Source organism: Protopterus annectens, chromosome 2.part1, assembly GCF_019279795.1.
Source record: "Protopterus annectens isolate FY-2018-M chromosome 2.part1, PAN1.0, whole genome shotgun sequence".
NCBI lineage: Eukaryota > Metazoa > Chordata > Ceratodontiformes > Protopteridae > Protopterus > Protopterus annectens.
This window is the reverse complement of record NC_056729.1, coordinates 1,186,889,336-1,186,906,372: the sequence shown is the minus strand read 5'-3', so window position 1 is coordinate 1,186,906,372 and position 17,037 is coordinate 1,186,889,336. Positions and strand designations below refer to the sequence as shown.

At 44.3% G+C, this 17,037-nt stretch overlaps 1 protein-coding gene across 2 annotated transcripts in view; it reads right to left on the bottom strand.

The window, feature by feature from the left end:
* The window catches only part of EXTL3 (exostosin like glycosyltransferase 3), a 1,000,838-nt gene that overhangs the window by 94,512 nt on the left and 889,289 nt on the right, over positions 1–17,037 (bottom strand). For both annotated transcript variants that reach the window (XM_044062714.1, XM_044062715.1), the window contains exon 7: positions 16,202–16,330. In XM_044062714.1, the coding sequence (XP_043918649.1) occupies positions 16,202–16,330 (129 nt within the window). The remainder of the gene's footprint in view (positions 1–16,201; positions 16,331–17,037) is intronic.

Genomic DNA, 17,037 nt, shown 5'->3' with positions numbered 1-17,037 from the left:
ACTACATGCAAGTAGTTAGTCCACTCTGCAGCAGATATACTGACAACTATCACATGGTCTGACTATATGAAAAACCACAGCAAATTTTATTGCAGGAAAATCTTCTCCAATCAGGTACTTACTAAATGCTTTAGCAAGCACAAAAGAAGGAGAAAATGTACAAATGACAAGGCTATAGCCCAGTGAAAATATTTAATAAACACTTCTCTGACAAAAGGAAACTGATTATTTATATGACTGTTTCTATCACCCAAACATTTACCCCAGAACTAAAATGAAGCCATAGCTCCTGACGTGTTTGTACCTGATATTAAATTGCCTTTTTGATAATTCATAGGATCACAGAAGGTTACTAGGCTAATGGCCCTGACGCCCTTACAAGCCTAGCCAAGAGTTTATCCCCAAAATGAAACCTCAGTCAGCACTTATCACCCCTGTTATTGAGGGACACAGGTGGAACCCCTGGGACAAATCTGTGGTTTCACATCCACTCATCAAGGTTGCGCTTGAAGAGGGTCAGCAAGGTGCTCTGTTGGACATGTATTGGAAGTCTATTCCAGAGACTGGGCAGGCTCTGATTGACAAATCTGTCTCTCCAGCAGGTTTTCTTGATGTCGCACATTAGATTCAGGCCTTTCGTGTGGGTAATGCGCGAGGAGTTAGACTTATGGATATGGAAACATCTCTTGTAGGGCAGAGTCCGAAATTGCCTTGTAGGTGAGACACAGATCACCCCTGAGCAATCTGTACGATACCAGATCGACTGTTAGTGATTTGAGCATGTACGCATAGGACAGGTGCTGGAGGCCATGGATTGTCTTTGTGAGGTATTTCAGTGGCCTTTCCAGTTGATGCAGATATTTGGAGAGGCACATACCAAATGGGGTGTTCTACTCAATTATTGGTCTAATGAGGGAGGAGTATAGAGAGGTAACAACCTCCTTTTTTCTGGATGCAATCCCTTTACTTATGAGATGAATCAAGTAAAAGGCTTTTCTGACCATTGTTGCCACAGGATGGTTGAACGTGAGGTGGTTGTCAGCCTGAGTGCCCAGGTCTCTCACCACAGGTTGTGTGCTTACTGGGTTGCCATTGATGTTTTAATCAGTAGGGGCTGTGTTTTTCCCAAATGGTATGATACATTTTTTTTCATTTAACTTAAGGCCATGACTTTGGCACTAGTCATTAGTTGCTGTGAGACCCACTTGCAGTATGTTAACATAATTTGTGGAGTCAATGACAGCACCCAACTTACAATCATCTACAAACCTGGTCAGCCACAGGTCTTTTGTCTTTGCCTGGACCTCTGAGAAGTAGATGCCAAACAGTAAGGGTCCCAGGACAGACCCCTGGGGAACTCCACTAGAGACAGGTCTAGTGGAGGAGGAGGCACCTATTTTGACTTTGAGGGTCCAGTCGGTGAGCCAGCTGACCACCCACTTGATGAGAGAGGGATTTATGCCAAGTTGTGTCAGCTTTTCGATGATGCCCGAGTGGGGGATTGTGTCAAAGGCCTTGGCCAGGTCAAGGTAAGCTTTATGTACTGACTTTCTTTCATCCAGGGCCTTGGAGACAGTCTCAAAGAAGTCAACCTGATTCAACAGGCAAGATCTGCTCTTGATGAATCCGAATTGGGTGGGGATACTTCTAGTACTCTCATGAAATATATACAAGGAACTGAAAAAGAAGGGTCTGTAGCCAAAAATACTGTGTTCAGAAGCCTCTAAAAAAAAAAAAAAAACAGGAGCTACCCTAAAAACATATCAAAACATTTTTTTCCTGTAGACCAACACAATGCTGTGCTTGATGCATGCCTTCCAGATTGTTTATTCTAGAAAGACTGTAGATGCATATCTAACGTTACAGTATTTTTCATTCGCTGGACTCCTCTACCAGTTACAGAAATTAAAAATTTAAATTATTTTCTACTTGCTTCCTCACAAACATGGACCAACTCAAAGCGAGCATGGAAATGCAAAAGGGGGGCAAGGTTCCCCTATCCCACAGTTTAGATGGGACTTCTGGGGCCTTCAATCCATGTTGGATGGTGACGCATCTAATGATTTGTTCTCAGGATATGCCTAACCTCCAACTGTATCCCAGCTCAGTAATTACTAAGAAGGGAGTCTCTGCAGGATATCGTATCCTGAAACACTGAACACTCTTGTATGTGGTCTCGCAGATATTTAGGATGAACCGCCTGAAAGCAGTTAGGTAAGCATGCCTTCATCTTTGCTATGGATGAATTGCACAACGCCTCCAAGTTTATCATCCATTTGGAAGAAAACGACAGTCACTGACTACTCAAACTCAACTCTCCACAAACACCCTTGTGGTAGGTGCTATTTTAAGTGGAATAATTACTTTCAGAATGAAATGTGGTACTTAAACATGTCAGCCAAATAATTAGTGACACTGGGGGCTTAAAGCCAGTGAATGACTTCTTTGCTTAAGTATTTTGTGTTTTTCTCGTTACTGGGGTTACAAACTGAACCACACAGCCTTACTGCCCAGCAAGGACCTCCTTACTGCTCTCCAATTACAGCTTCTACTACTCAAGAGTAACACATGGTCTCTTGTGTAGCATCTTCTCAACTGCACACTCAAAAGATGCTCATTACAGACAATGTAATAGGACAGTTCGAAACAAGTGCTTTCAGCACAGGACTGCCCCAATGAGCATGATATACACTAACTCTGTACAACATCAGGGAAGGAAAAGCCTTCAAAAGCAGCATACAGTAGTCTAGGACAATCACTTATTTTGCTCTAAAATGACTGAGCAAGTGAATTCCACGATATTAAGCCTCAATGACATGCAGAACACCCTAATTCTGAGGTCATACCAAAAGGAAAAAAGGTAAAACATTTATTTTTTCTAAAGTGATGTGACCTCAAAGGTAGTATAGCTGGAGGCTGGGGGCAGAGCCTCCACATTGGGAGGGCACTGGGTGCAGCCACCCTTTCAAAGAAAGTACAGTTTTGTACCTACCATAAATGTAGATGTTCGAGTGCTACTACAGCTGCAGTAATCACATATGGGTTCTCTGCCATCAGGCGGTCCCTCGGTCGGCCGAATTCCAAAGTCTAGGTCCGGCGTCGGTTGTTGTCGCTTTCTTTCCTGACGTCAGTGCGACAGGGGTATATAAGACACAGCCAACGCCATATTCTTCAGTCTTTCTTGCCCCAGATGTCAGGTGCCCCCAGAAGGAAGGCAATACATAAATTATATATATATATATATACAAAAATATATATTCAAGCAATGCAATTTAATCAAAAAACAGTAGTTGCAAGCAAATACACCATAGGAGGATAACCCAAATTAGGTTGTATGAAGAGGTGTTAGCCACAAGTCCCCTACCAGGAGGGGAAGGAGGGAGGGAAACCTGTACTGCAGCTGTATTAGCACTCGAACATCTACATTTATGGTAGGTACAAAACTGTACTATGTTCATCGTGCATACAGCTGCAGTAATCACATATGGGTAGAATCCCAAAGCTACGCACAGGTTGGTAGGCACTGGGTGGAACTGGGATGAGCCAGAATGCCCTGCAACACAGCAGTGGCAAAGCCTGCTCTAGTTTTAGAGTACAAAGGCAGGTGGTAGTGTTTTGTGAAGGTATGCACAGAACTCCAAGTGGCTGCCTCCAAAATATCTTTGGTAGGAACTCCTCTGAGGAAGGCTGTAGAGGTAGCTGTGGCCCTGGTGGAGTGGGATCTGATGCCTGTAGGGACAGATTTCCCATGATAGGAGTAACAAAATCGTATGCAGTGGCCTATCCATTTTGAAATAGTCTGTTTGGTAACAGGCTTCCCTTGAGCTCCTATAGCATAGGACACAAAAAGTTGATCTGATTTCCTGAAAGGCTTTGTTCTGTCCAAATAATAATGTAGCTGCCTATGGATGTCTAAGGAATGTAGCAGCCTTTCCCCTTTGTTTTGAGGATTGGGGTAAAAGGTAGATAAGTGTATGGCTTGATTTAAAGCTACCTTGGATACCACTTTAGGCATAAATGACGGGTTGGTTCGAAGGGAAACCCTGTCCTGATGGAAGATGAGAAAGGGCTGCACAGCCATGAGGGCTTGTAGTTCCAAAACCCTACGAGCTGAGGTAATGGCCAGAAGGAAAGCTGTTTTCCAGGACAAATATTGCAAATTTGTTGAGGCAGCTGGTTCAAAGGGAGGCAATGTTAATTTTTCTAGAATGTAATTAAGATCCCAGGCTGGCACTGGTTGTTTCCTTGGTGGTCTTATATTCTTAGCCCCTCTGAGGAACTGTCTTAACAGTGGGTGAGAGAATAACGGTGGATCCATGTTGAATTCTGCAGAAATGGCTGAGGCATGGATTTTTATGGAGGAAAATGAGAGTCCACTGTTCAGCAGCTCAGCTAGATACTGTAATACCCGAGGCAAATTCAGTGTTCTAGGGTCCTGGCCTTTTTTCTCATTCCAAGAGCAAAACCGTTTCCATTTTGCGGAGTAAGTCTTTCTAGTAGATGGCCTTCTGGCCTCCAGAATGACGTCCTGCACCTCTTTGGGGAGTAGGGTCTGCTGTGGTGTTAATGTATTTTCCATGCAGCGAGACTGAGTGTTTTCAGCTGACTGTGAAGAGTTTTGTAGCTGTGCTGAGTCAGCAGAAGAGGCATTAGAGGTAGAGGCCAGGGAGGAGTACGTGTTAGGCTCCTCAGGAGAGGGTACCAGTGCTGTCTTGGCCAGTCTGGAGCAATCAGTATCATCTTCGGTCTGTCCGCTCTTGCTTTCAACAGCACCTTGGACAGAAGAGGCAGAGGTGGGAAAGCGTACACTGTCCATGCTGTCCAACTGAATGAAAGGGCGTCCACTCTCCAGGCCTTTGGATGAAAGGTCCTTGAACAAAACTTTTCCAATTGATTCCTGTGGGAGGTGAAGAGATCTATGTCTGGCCTCCCCCACGCTTGGATTATCTTTGTAAACACCTGAGGATGCAACTTCCATTCGTGCGGATCTGTCATATTTCTGCTTAGATTGTCTGCCAGCGTGTTTTCCAACCCTGGCAAGTACTGTGCTTGAAGTTCGATTTGCCATTCCAGAGCCAAGTTCCAAAGTGTCATGACTAGTCTGCACAGGGGGTATGAATGTGTTCCTCCTTGTCTGTTCATGTACCACATTACTGTTGTGTTGTCTGTTCTTATCAATAATTGCCTTGGATGCAGGAGGTCCTTGAATGCTATAATTGCATTTATCACTGCTAGCATTTCTTTTTGATTGATGTGAAGGTGCTTTTCCTTTTGGGACCATTTGCCCTGAATGCACCTGCCTGTCATGTGCGCCCCCCAGGCATAATCTGAGGCGTCTGTTGTGATGACTTGATTTGCTTGAGGCTTGCAGAATGGGAGACCTGTGTTTGTTTGACATGCTTGGGCCCACCATAGAAATTCCTTTTGCAAACATGGAATTATTGGTATTATTGTTTCCAAATTGTGGCTGTGTTGAGACCATAGGTTTTTTAGGTACCATTGAAGTTTTCTCATATGCAACTTTGCACATGGGATTAAAAGAATGCAAGATGCCATGAAGCCCAGAGCCTGCAGGATTTTCCTTGCAGTAAGCCTGGTACAATTTGCTAGTATTTTGAAGTACTGAGTTAGTTGCCCCTGTTTTTCTGGCGTAAGGTAGGCCATCTGGGTGTTTGTGTCCAAGTTGGCACCCAGGAAGGTTATTTTCTGAGATGGCGTTAGCCTGGATTTCTCTTTGTTGATTGTGTATCCCAGAGAATTCAGTAACCGTGTTGCATAAGCCAGATGTTCCAGAAGAATGTGCTTGCTGTCCACTTGGATCAGGCAGTCGTCCAAATAAGGGTAAATTCGTATCCCTTGAAGTCTGCAGTAGGCAATTACTGATGCCAGGCATTTCGTGAATACTCTGGGCGCAGTAGATAAGCCAAAGGGCAATGCAGAGAATTGATAGTGGATTGAACCTGCAAGAAATCTGAGGTATCTTCTGCAACTTTGTCTGATTGGGACATGCAGGTATGCCTCCTTGAGGTCCAATGTTACCAGCCAAAACTCCTTGCCCAGCATGGGAAGAAGCTGCTGTAATGTGAGCATCTTGAAATTTGGTACGAGCAGAAATGTATTTAGGATGGATAAGTCCAAAATGGGTCTCTAGTCGGTTCCTTTTCTTGGTACCAGGAATAGTCTGGAATAAAAACCTTGACCTTGTTCGTGAGTAGGTACCTCTTGAATAGCTTTCATGTCCATGAGTTTTGAAATTTATTTTTGTGCCTCTGCCCTTTGATTGTGTGGCAGGTTTGGCATGCCTCTCATTTTTGGAAGAGTGTGAAAATGAAATCTGCAGCCTCTGTTTATAATGTCCAGGATCCATTTGTCTGTTGTGATAATATGCCAATTTCTTGTAAATAATGCCAGCTTTCCTCCCAAGGGAGCTGCCAGCTGAGACTTGCTTGGCATGAAAAGGAAGAAGTCATTGGGTTTGTTTTCTGTATTGTTGTGCACTGTCTTCGCCACCTCTTGGTGCTGGAGTTTGCCATTGTCTCCCTCTATATGATCCTTGAGATTGTCCTCTGCCCCTTGTGCGCCTTTATCTAACCCTTTGGGGCTTGTCCGTGGCTGGAAAGGACCAGTTTTTAGAAGGCCAATTTCTGCTAAAACGAGGTGGTTGTACCTGTAGAAAAGCCTTGACAGTTTGCATAGATTTAGCTTTTTCTTCCATTTTCCGTAGTATCTCCTCAGCATTAGTACCAAATAGTACATCCTTTTGTAAAGGAGCATCTAGTAGTTTAGCTTTAACATGATCAGGCAAGCTTTGTTCCCTAAGCCAGGCATGTCTACGAATAACTGATCCTGTAACAGCAGCTCTACTTGAGGCCTCTAAGGCATCATAGCCACATTGTAAGGTGTGATGTCCTTCATGGATGCATCTGCAGTCATAACAACTGGGTTGTCCTGTCGTCAGGCAGCCCTTCAGTCCGCCGGATTCCAAAGTCCGGGTCCGGCTTCGGCTGATGTCGCACTTCACCCGACGTCATCTCTGTTGGTCTTCGGGTATAAAAGCATCAGCCGACGCCATTTTCCTCAGTCTTTCTTGCCGCGTGGCGCCCGAAGCAGAAGCTGTTCGCAAGTGCCGGTCGGTCGGATCCAGAGATTACTTCTACCGAATACTACTTCGAAGACTTCTAAAGCTAAGTACCCCGTTGGGGACTCTTTCTTGCCTCAGCCGATGTCAGAAAAAGTTAATAATTGTTTAACCTGTGGGAAACAAATACCTCATAAAGATTTCCACTCTTATTGTCTGCCTTGTTTAGGCCCAGCCCACGACGTAGCAGCCTGTTCGCCTGTGCTTCTTTCAACCGTAACGGCTTAGGCGTCGGTCGGAGTTTGCAGAACAGTTTTTCGGTTCTGATTTTGCGTACATTATGCCGCCGGATCCTCCGACTACCCAATCTGCCAAAACGCAAAGATAAAGACCGACACTCGCGGTCCGCGGTTTCGGCGAAACCATGGTTAAGCAAACCGCGAGTGTCTCGGTTTCGGCCGAAACCGAGAAAACTGATCAAAGTACAGCTGAACCTATCTCTACAACTGAGGCCCCTGCTACAACTCTTGAATCGGCCTCAGAAATTTTATCCACTACGGTGGTTGCCACTGACTTATCAGACACCATTCCCTTGGATGTCTCTACCCCAGCACGTGGTGCTGCTAGGCCTCCAGCAGCCATGTCCATTAAGGCCTTCGCCAGGGCTAAAGCAGCCAAGACTACTAAGACAGTGCCTGTTAAACCCCCCACAACCAGGTCCTCTTCTAGTTCTCAAATGCTTACTTTGGCAGAAGATTTAATTTCATTAATTAGAGGATCTCAATCTCACCCAGACAGGGCCTCTCAGCCCCCAGAGAAGAGACCTAGGGCAGAGCCCCTGAGCCAGTGTCCTCTGATGATTCTGCTGACGAATCAGACATAACTGACCAGCCAGAGGCTCCTTTCTCCAATTTTGAAGATTCTGATGCTGAAGAATCCATTCCAGCTGCTTCCCCACCAGAAGAATTCTCCTTTGGGGAAACCTTACATGCCATGCGAGAGCAGTTCCAATGGCAGCAACAGGATTTTTCAGACTCCAGAAAAAGACTTAGGACCTTTCTGCACCTCCCACAGCACAGGCCCTTAGCTATAAATCCTGTTCTCTGTGGTGGATGATGCTTTCAATGATGTCTGCTCCGCTCCAGATTCTTTACCCCCAGCCCCTGCCAAACCAGACAGATTTTACAGGGTGCCAGATACTCATCACCACCTTTACAAGGCCCCACTTGCAGACCCCGAAACTATATCCCAGGGTCCCAAGGCAGTAGCCGCGACCATAGCTAAAAACCCTATTCCTTCTGAAAGGGAAGCAAGGTCATTAGACAGATGGGGTAAAAAGGTCTACACTTCAGCTACTCTCTCAGCTAGAGCTTTAAACTGTCAGTTTCACATTATACAATACCAAGAGTTTATGCTTGATCAGTTAACTAAAAAACTAACCACTGATGAATCGCTTGATAAGAAATATGTATTAGAAATGGTAAATAACATACAACAGGTTAGCAACCATTCCTTAAAATGTGGCTATGATGCACTGGAGGCTTCATTTAGATCAGCCATGACTGGCACAGTGATAAGAAGGCATGCATGACTAAAGGAGCAAGCTTTACCGGATCATGTTAAAGCTAAGTTGCTAGATGCTCCTATGGATAAGACAAGTTTGTTTGGTACACCTGCCCAGCAGGTTATGAAGAAAATGGAAGAAAAGGCAAAATCTGTTCAAACGGTTAAAGATTTCTTGCAGGTTCAACCCCCAAAGTTTAGCAGGAACTGGCCTGCCAAAAATTGGTCCTTTCCTGACTCCACAAAATTTCAAAGGGGCAGGAATAGACGTTCCAGAGGCAGAAACCAATCCAGAGGAGGTGCCTACAGAGGACGACAGTGGCAAGGTAACAATAGAGGCACAGACACAACCACTGCCACTACATCAGCACAACCACAGTGACTTAACCCTAAATCCGCCTACCAGGGAACAAATAGCAGCTCCTCTAGGCGGAAAGTTAACCTTATTTTCAAAGAACTGGCACTACATAACAAAAGACAAGTGGATTTTACAAACCATAGATCAAGGTTACGGTTTCACTTCCACACTTTACCAGTCAAAGAGGAATGCCAAATCTACCTCCAAATCAAAAACAGAGGCACTACAACAGATAATGGAGTTAGCAAACATGAGAGCTGTGGAAAGAGTGCCAACAGCAGAGCAAGGAAAGGGTTCTACTCCAGACTATTCCTAGTTCCAAGAAAGGAAAAAGTTGGAGACCAATTCTCGACCTGTCCACCTTAAATACATACATCATTGTCCCAAAATTCAAAATGCTGACCCTACAGCAACTTCTTCCCATGCTGGGCAAGGAGTCTTGGCTGGTAACTCTAGATCTCAAGGAGGCATACCTGCACCCCATTCGACCAATCTGCAGAAGATACCTCAGATTTCTTGCAGGATCAGAGCACTATCAATTCTCAGCATTGCCCTTTGGCTTATCTACTGCCCAGAGTATTCACAAAATGCCTGGCATCAGTAATCGCCATTGCAGACTACAGGAATTCAAATTTACCCATACCTGGACGACTGCCTGCTACAAGGGACAACAAAAGCAAGCTGACAACAGATTTACAAAGGGTCATTTACTTGCTACAAGCACTGGGATACACAGTCAATTTACAAAAGTCAAGGCTGATACCATCCCAAACAAGGACATTCTTGGGCGGAATTGGACACAGTAAAACAAATGGCATTCCTGACTACAGAAAACAAAAGAACTCCCTCTTTACTTCTTGGCACTAACAAAACTGAACAAGTTAACAGCAAGAAAAGTACTGCAGGCCTTGGGCTTCATGGCATCATGCATAATCTTGGTCCCATTTGCCAGACTACATATGAGAAAACTACAGTGGTACCTAAAGAATTTATGGTCCCAACACAGACACAGCCTAGAAACAGAAATCCCACTAATTCCATGCTTAAAACAGGAGTTCCTATGGTGGGCTCAGGCATGTCAGTCAAACCCAGGCCTACCCTTTCGCAGATGTCAAGCAAGCCAGACCATCACAACAGACGCTTCAGACCTAGGATGGGGGGCCCACATGCTGGACAAATGCGTGCAAGGATTGTGGACACAGGATCAACTTCACCTGCACATCAACCTAAAAGAAATGCTGGCAGTAAAACTGGCAATCCAAAAGTTCAAACCATTTCTCCAAGAGGGCCAGTTGATGATGACAGAAAACACCACAGTCATGTGGTACATCAACAAACAGGGAGGCACTCATTCATACCCCCTATGCAGAATGACTTTGGAGCTGTGGACCCTGGCACTCAGCTACAACATCCAGTTACAGGCAATATTTGTACCGGGAAAAGAAAATACTCTAGCAGACATATTAAGCAGAACCACATCGGATGCCCACGAATGGAAGCTGCACCCGGACATCTTCAAGACCATCTCAAAGAAATGGGGAATGCCTCAGATAGATCTATTCGCATCACCTCTCAATCACCAGCTCAAAAAATTCTGCACAAGGACATTCCACCCACTAGCATGGAAAGTGGATTCGCTCTCCTTCAGCTGGAAAGGCCTAACAGCATAAGCATTCCCACCTCTTCCCTTGATACACAAAGTACTACTAAAAATCAAGGAAGAACGTCCAAGGATAATCCTGATAGCTCCAAACTGGCCAAGACAACACTGGTACCCACTGCTGAGGAGCATGTCTCGAACAATATGTGGCCAATACCCTGATGCCTTTGATGTTAACTCAGAACAACTACAGCATCATACATCCAAACCTAAAAACGTTGCAACTGACTGCATGGAACATCACATAGCAGCAGCTAATCCAGAACTTTCCCAAAGAGTGAAAGACATTATTCTTGAAGCACGCAGACCTTCAACAAGAAGGAACTATGCTGGAAAATGGAAAAGGTTTGTCATTTGGAGTACGGAAAGAGGAAAAGATGTGTCAAACATAGATATGCCTAACATTCTGGAGTATCTGGCCAAACTTCTTCATTCAGGCCTGTCCTACTCCTCCATCAAGTTACATGCATCAGCTATTTCAGCAGAATACAGCTTTGATCCACCTGTTTTTTCGCACCCTTTGCTCAGGCAGTTCCTCAGAGGAATCAAGAATGTAAAACCTCCAAGGAAACCACCATTACCAGCTTGGGACTTAAATTTTGTGCTAGAAAAGTTGACACTATCACCCTTTGAACCAGCAGCAACAGCAGACCTACAACACCTGTCATGGAAAACTGCTTTCCTACTGGCAATTACTTCAGCAAGGAGGGTTTCAGAACTACAGGCCTTAATGGCAGTGCAACCCTTCCTAATCTTCCACCAAGATAGAGTGTCCATGAGGACTAATCCTACATTTATGCCTAAGGTGGTATCCAGAGTGTCTTTAAACCAGGCAATCCACCTACCTACCTTCTTTCCCAACCCACAAAACAGAGGGAAAGAATACTGCACACCTTGGATGTACATAGACAGCTACGCTACTACTTGGACAGAACAAAAATAGCAGAAAGACTGACCAACTTTTGTAGCCTATGCAACAGGAAGGGAAGGAAAAGCTATTTCCAAACAGACAATCTCCAAATGGATAGGAAATTGCATACGATTCTGTTACTCCTTCCATGGAAAACCAATTCCACAGAACATAAGACCTCATTCTACAAGGGCAACAGCCACTACCACAGCCTTCTTACGAGGAGTGGCAACCAAAGACATTATTGAGGCTACTTGGACCTCCGTGCATACATTTGCCAAGCATTATAATTTGCCTCTATATTCCAGATCCCGAGCAGGGTTTGCCACTGCTGTACTGCAAGGGATCCTAAACACACCATAATCTACTTTTATCCTCCTCCCTAGTTGGCTATGGTATTCTACCCAGTTGTTATGACTGCAGATGCATCCATGAAGGACATAGTACAGTTTTGTACCTACCATAAATGTAGATGTCGAACTGGATAGCATCTGCAGTCAGGATTACCCTCCCTCCTTCCCTCTGTGGTACTCCTAGGGTGTTTACCCTCCTAATAGCTAGCTGGTGGGGAGTCTTTTATGGTGTATTTGTTTGTATATATGTACATACATGCTTATTTTTGTGTTTACCTCTATCTTTTTGGAAACATTGGCATCTATCCAAATTTTAGCCTTCAAGAGGGCTACTGGCATCTGGGGCAAGAAACACTGAGGAAAATGGCGTCGGCTGATGCTTTTATACCCGAAGACCAACAGAGATGACGTCGGGTGAAGTGCGACATCAGCGAAGCGGACCCGACTTTGGAATCCGGCCGACTGAAGGGCTGCCTGACGACAGGACAACCCAGTTGTTATGACTGCAGATGCTATCCAGTTCGGACATCTACATTTATGGTAGGTACAAAACTGTACTTTTTCCCACTTGTTCTGCACTATGCATCACATCCTGCAATTCTTTCAAATCTGGTTGTTCAGGTTAAGACATTTTATTTCTTAATTGTGATAACAGAAACTGTTGATATTTAAGCATATGGAACTGACAATTTAAGGCCCTCATGGCTAGGGTGGCCGAGGTGTATACCTTTTTCCCCCACCTTTCTAAGGATCTAGATTCTCTTTCGGAAGGTAGTGGATTCTTGGCAGTAGAGGCCTTCATGCCCTTGGGGCCTTGAGAAATGGTTTCAGGGTCAGCATTATGGCTTTTGAAAAGAAATTGGTGAGAGGTAGGAACTCTGTAGTACCTATCAGGTTTGACTGGGGCAGGAGGCAGGGAATCCGGGCTAAGACAAGCCTCCGAGTAAACATCATCAAGTATGTCCAAGACAGGAGGTATAGCCAAAGGTCTGTGTTGAGGTAACAAAAGAAATTCCCTAAGCCTTTTCTTGGAATCAGAAAAGTCTTGGCCTTCCCAATGGAAGTGTTCCCTCAAGGTGTGCAAGGTTTCCCCAAAAGAAAAATCCTCTGGGGGAGATACAGAAGGAATAAACTGTTCTGCATCAGGATCTTCATAAGGGGAGTACGAGTGTTCCTCTACATCAGAATGTTCTGAGAAAATGGAGCCCTGTTCAGAAGAGGGAGAGTCTTCCTCCACTCTGGGTCTCTTGTCTGGAGGGGGTTGAGAACCCCTGATAAGAGTAATTAAATCCTCAGCCATTTTAAGCATCTGCTTTTTTGGCATGGGGCCTGGGGATGGGCCCTGAGCAACAGGCCTCTTGGGATGCATGGCTGATTTGGACTTAGTAAAGGCCTTAATGGAAAAGGAAGATGAGGGTCTAAAGACACCCTGGGTGGAAGTGGATCTGTCCACATCAGGAGGCTCAACACTCACAGTTGCTTCGGTGGTTGTAGTCTGAGTAAGGGCCGAGGTACCTGCGGTCTCGGTTACAGAAGACACCACCAAGGAGGTGTCGTCAGTAGTCAGGGACTGCATAGGCGTCTCACTGAGAACCGGACCACGTGTAGCCGGTTTTGGCGTGGTGTCGGTGAAGACCGCGGACCTCGCGTGCCGGTCCTTGTCCTTGCGTTTTTTGGACAAAACGGTACTCGGAGTCTCCGACGACATTTTATAATCAAAGGCTATACCAAAATAATGTTGGGCGAACTCCGCCCGACGCTTAACAGTGCGTTTATTGAAAGTAGCGCAAAAGCAACAGCCCGAGACGTCGTGGTCTGGGCCTAAACAAGGTATGCAGAGGGAATGGAAATCCTTATGCGGTATTTGCTTCCCACAAGAAATACAATTGTTAACTTTGTCTGACATCGGTCTGAGGCAAGAAAAGTTTCCCCAACGGGGTACTTAGCTTTAAAGAAGACTTCGGTTTCCAATTTTTCGTAAATTCAGGAGCTGGCCGACCGGCTCTTCTGCTTCGGGCACCGCGCGGCAAAAAAGACTGGAGAATATGGCGTCGGCTGTGTCTTATATACCCCTGTCGCACTGACGTCAGGAAAGAAAGCGACAACAACCAACGCCGGACCTAGACTTTGGAATTCGGCCGACCGAGGGACCGCCTGACGGCAGAGAACCCATATGTGATTACTGCAGCTGTATGCACGATGAACATCAGCAATTCTTTGACATTACTTAAGAAATATCTCAGGTCAGTCTATTGAGTGGTGGTAATGATGTCCACAGAAGGCTGGGCTTGGGACAGCTAGCGTCTGCAAACTGAAGGAGACCTGGGTATACTGCTAGTCATCTGATCATTAAATTGACCTTATAGTGAACTATTAGAAAAGAAGACATCTGAAACTCTTCTTGGTAGCCCCCTGGAGATATGAATGCCAGCATACTGACAGCACAATGACTAACTCAAATGCATTACATAAAGACATGTTTCTCAAAGTCTCAAGAAATCCATGCTGTTTTAGCAGCATCCTAAATATTATGTAACAAATCATAGTGGAGAAAGTGCAAAAAGCCAGATCTTCAGGGCAGATGAAAAAGAATGCAAACTGACTCAAAAAAAGAACAAAATAAATACATGTCTCGCTGCCAAAAGAACAGACCTTTGCACAAGAGAAATGTTTTAGTCTCCTCCTCTTTCCAGTCTGAATGTACTCAATGTTCAAATCTTCCTGACTTTAACTACACTAAGAGACACGAATGGAGGGTTGACAAAGCCAAGTCTCTCCAATCTGCAGACTAATTGCTACAATAATCAATCAGCTTGGCTACGACAAAGTATAATGATAATGTTGAAGACAGTGACAGAACAAAACAAATCTCACCGTATGTGAGATGAGGTGAAATACAGACTAAAATAACTTATTATAGGTGAGACAAAAGTCACAACTAACCCCATTAACAATGCAATGTCTTGCAACCTGGCTGAAGAAGCTGCTATTAGGAAACAACTGGAAGCATGTTCTATGGTACCTGATTCTGACAGACTAAAGTTGAGAAAAAACAGAAAAGCCTTCACTCACTTATCATGATGCTGTTGTTTGTCTTTTTGGCTTTTCCCGGTTAGGGGTCACCACAGCGGAACTCCGGTCCGCTAATGATTGGCAGCAGATTTTTATGGTGCTGAGTTGCCAGCCCGACGCCCAACCTTCAGCGAAGGCACACACATTCACGCATATCTTTCAGAGGCCACTCGACCGCGGGGAGGACATGCAGACTCCACACAGAAGGCACTCCAGTAGAGAATCGAACAGGAGAACCTCGTGCTGTGAGGCAACAACGCTACCACTGTTCCACCGCAGCTTCATGATGATGATGATGATAATAGTAATAGGCTGTGAAAAGCTGAATAACCTTTGGCTTGATACCTTTTTGGGCTTATTATACCATAACCTACTGTATTTAACTGAGAAGACTTCTTTTGAGCCTAGAATTCTGTTAGGGGGTACGGCTAAGCTCAGTTAGATAAACTATGATCAAAACCAACCAGCACATGGCATAGCAGCATAGTGTTTGGTAAAAATTTAAACTCGCCAACTTTAAGGATGGAAAAAATGAAAATGATTCAGAGGAGAAAGGAAATCAAGTTTTACTGTAACAGCAGACTTACTTAAGAAGGGCGAAAGGGATGATGAAGTCATGATGACATGAACACAGCTAATACTGGGAAAGAAATAAAATGCACAGTCTCCATCACCACCCAGAAAGGAAAAAATATGGTGTTGCAACATTATCTCTCAGATAGACAAAACAAAAAAGCTGATATATTATGGTGCCACCTGGTGGTGAATCTGTTAATACTAATGTTTTGGTTGGCTGTGAAATTCTGGTTTACTTTTTCTATTAACCAGGTAGATTTGCTTATTCAAAAGGACCATTTCAACCACAAAGTCAATGGGCACATAACCATCAGTATTCAATTTCCACATGCTACAAATTTTACACTTTAAAATGTTTGACTATGGCCCTCCAATACCCTCACGATCCCAAAAGTGTAAATTACTCTACTTTATAGGATGGGAAAAAAATGTTTTGCTAATTTTAACTGAGAGACACTGGACACAAGAAAACAAAGTTAGCTAACTGTTGTTAATCATGTAGTTAGGTGTCCGACTACCCTTTCCTCTAGGTATGCAAACAAGTTATCAGAATCTGGATACCTACTCCAGGTTAAAGATACAGACAGAACACTACCATTGTTCATGATAGTGCTACTAAGGGAACTCTCACCTTAATAGGTGGCTTCCTGGTGATATGGGAAACCAAGAAGTTCATGGCAATATCCTCACAGTTTATATACTCATCCACCATGTCCCGAATGGCTTGAGGCATCACATACGAATAAAGGTAGGCATAGTACTGTAGAGAAAAGCAGAAGAATTTAAAATGCAAGATTTAAAACATTTTTTGTCAACCTCTTTATTAAACTCTGAAATGGAAAAACGTATCAGCCATTTTAAGCAAAACAGTAACACTTGGTAATAAATGAACAAGCAAATAAAAGTCCAATTATGTACACATACAGTGGATATAAAAAGTTTACACACCCCTGTTAAAATGCCATTTTTTTGTGATATAAAAAAATGAGACCACAATAAATCATTTCAAAACTTTCCCACCTTTAATGGGACCTATAAAGTACAGTTTTGTACCTACCATAAATGTAGATGTTCAAGGGCTAATACAGCTGCAGTCATAACAGATGGGGTTCTCCTGCCATTAGGCGGGTCCGCGGTCGGCCGAATTCCAAAGTCTAGGTCCGGCGTCGGTTGTCGTCACATCTTCCCTAACGTCAGTGCAACAGGGGTATAAAGGAACCAGCCGACGCCATTTTCTTCAGTTTTTCTTGCCCCAGATGTCAGGTGCCCCCAGAAGAAGGGCAATGCAGAGAATTGATAATGGGTTGAACCTGCAAGAAATCTGAGGTATCTTCTGCAACTTTGTCTGATTGGGACATGCAGGTATGCCTCCTTGAGGTCCAATGTTACCAGCCAAGACTCCTTGCCCAGCATGGGAAGAAGCTGCAGAGTGAGCATCTTGAATTTTGGTACGAGTAGAAATGTGTT